The following is a 1,175-nucleotide window of genomic DNA, read 5'->3' as shown; positions in this document are numbered from 1 at the left end:
CGCGTATTGGTAAAAGTCGTCGCAGGGGTTTGCAGAATAGTCGATGAGCTTGGTCACAGACTCGGGGAGTTCCGTGACGGAGCCAGCCGTAGCGGCAGTGGCCAACGCGCTGAGGAAGATCAGGACTTTGACCATTGCAGAGCAAAAACGGAAGTGAAGTTGGCCAGAAATGTCAACCATTGAGTGAAGACCAGGCATCGGATTCCCATACTAGCTAGCTACGGTACTCGCTGTGATTGGTTTATTCGATACCATCGGAAACTTCGCATCAGAGTGTTCCATTTGGTAGCAGTAAAAAAAATCATTGACCAAGGTACATCCATCAAGCCATGTCTATGAGAAATTGAAGTCGAGCATGTGGAAAAGTGTACTCGTAACGTTAGACTTAATACCACCGGTACAGTAGAGTATTTGTGTACTGTAGTCGCGGTATAATGGATTTCGACGAGGTACTCCTTGATTGGTCAATCGCAAAATGTCAGTACATATACCAATACAAACTTTAATACCGGTAGTACTATGGAAAATGCGACGATGTATTCCTTGTTGAAGAAGGCATTGTTAAGATAAATTTTCATCGAAACCCAGCAATTATATTGTCACTTTACCGAATGATCTATCTATTCCTCTTGTCGGGCAGCGGCAGGTAGGCCGTGCCACTCCTGGACGAGGCCTGAATACAATGACCTAGCATTACCCTAATACAATGACCTATCATTATGGTATGTGAGATACTTAATATAAGGTGTGGTGGATGACGCGGATAAAATCGCTCCTTTTGAATACATTATTAACTTAAGCTTATCCATATTCATACCGGTAATTCTAATAATTACCAAAGGTTGGATGGAATCTATATTTAATGCTGTCATGTACTACTAATAGTGACTACTAGTATGGATTTCTAAAACCTTGGTAGTACTGTATCTTGCGTCATCCAACAGCATGCAAACGTCATCCAACATTAATATTAGGTCATATCCTAATTAGTAGATCATTTGGTGAAGTGATACGCTTAGATCCGCGCTCTCGCACAGCCTCGCTTGCCCAGACGGCCCCCCGAGCCTCCGGGCCGACGTAAGGGTTGGTCATTAAGCTTAGTTTACAGTTAGGTTTCATCCAATCCACGCTATAATTCAACATTTATATTATACTTCGAAGTATAACTTAGTATC

At 42.6% G+C, this 1,175-nt stretch overlaps 1 protein-coding gene across 1 annotated transcript in view; it reads right to left on the bottom strand.

Moving 5' to 3' along the window:
- H257_04525 (hypothetical protein) overlaps positions 1-135 on the bottom strand; it is a gene marked incomplete at both ends in the record, with an annotated part of 4,103 nt that extends 3,968 nt beyond the window's left edge. Inside the window, one exon of the mRNA XM_009829074.1 lies at positions 58-135. Within this exon, the coding sequence (XP_009827376.1) occupies positions 58-135 (78 nt within the window). The remainder of the gene's footprint in view (positions 1-57) is intronic.
- Between the last annotated feature and the right edge of the window lie 1,040 nt (positions 136-1,175).

The sequence above is a fragment of the Aphanomyces astaci genome, assembly GCF_000520075.1.
Source record: "Aphanomyces astaci strain APO3 unplaced genomic scaffold supercont1.8, whole genome shotgun sequence".
Lineage (NCBI taxonomy): Eukaryota > Oomycota > Saprolegniomycetes > Saprolegniales > Verrucalvaceae > Aphanomyces > Aphanomyces astaci.
This window is presented reverse-complemented; position numbering and strand designations above follow the sequence as displayed.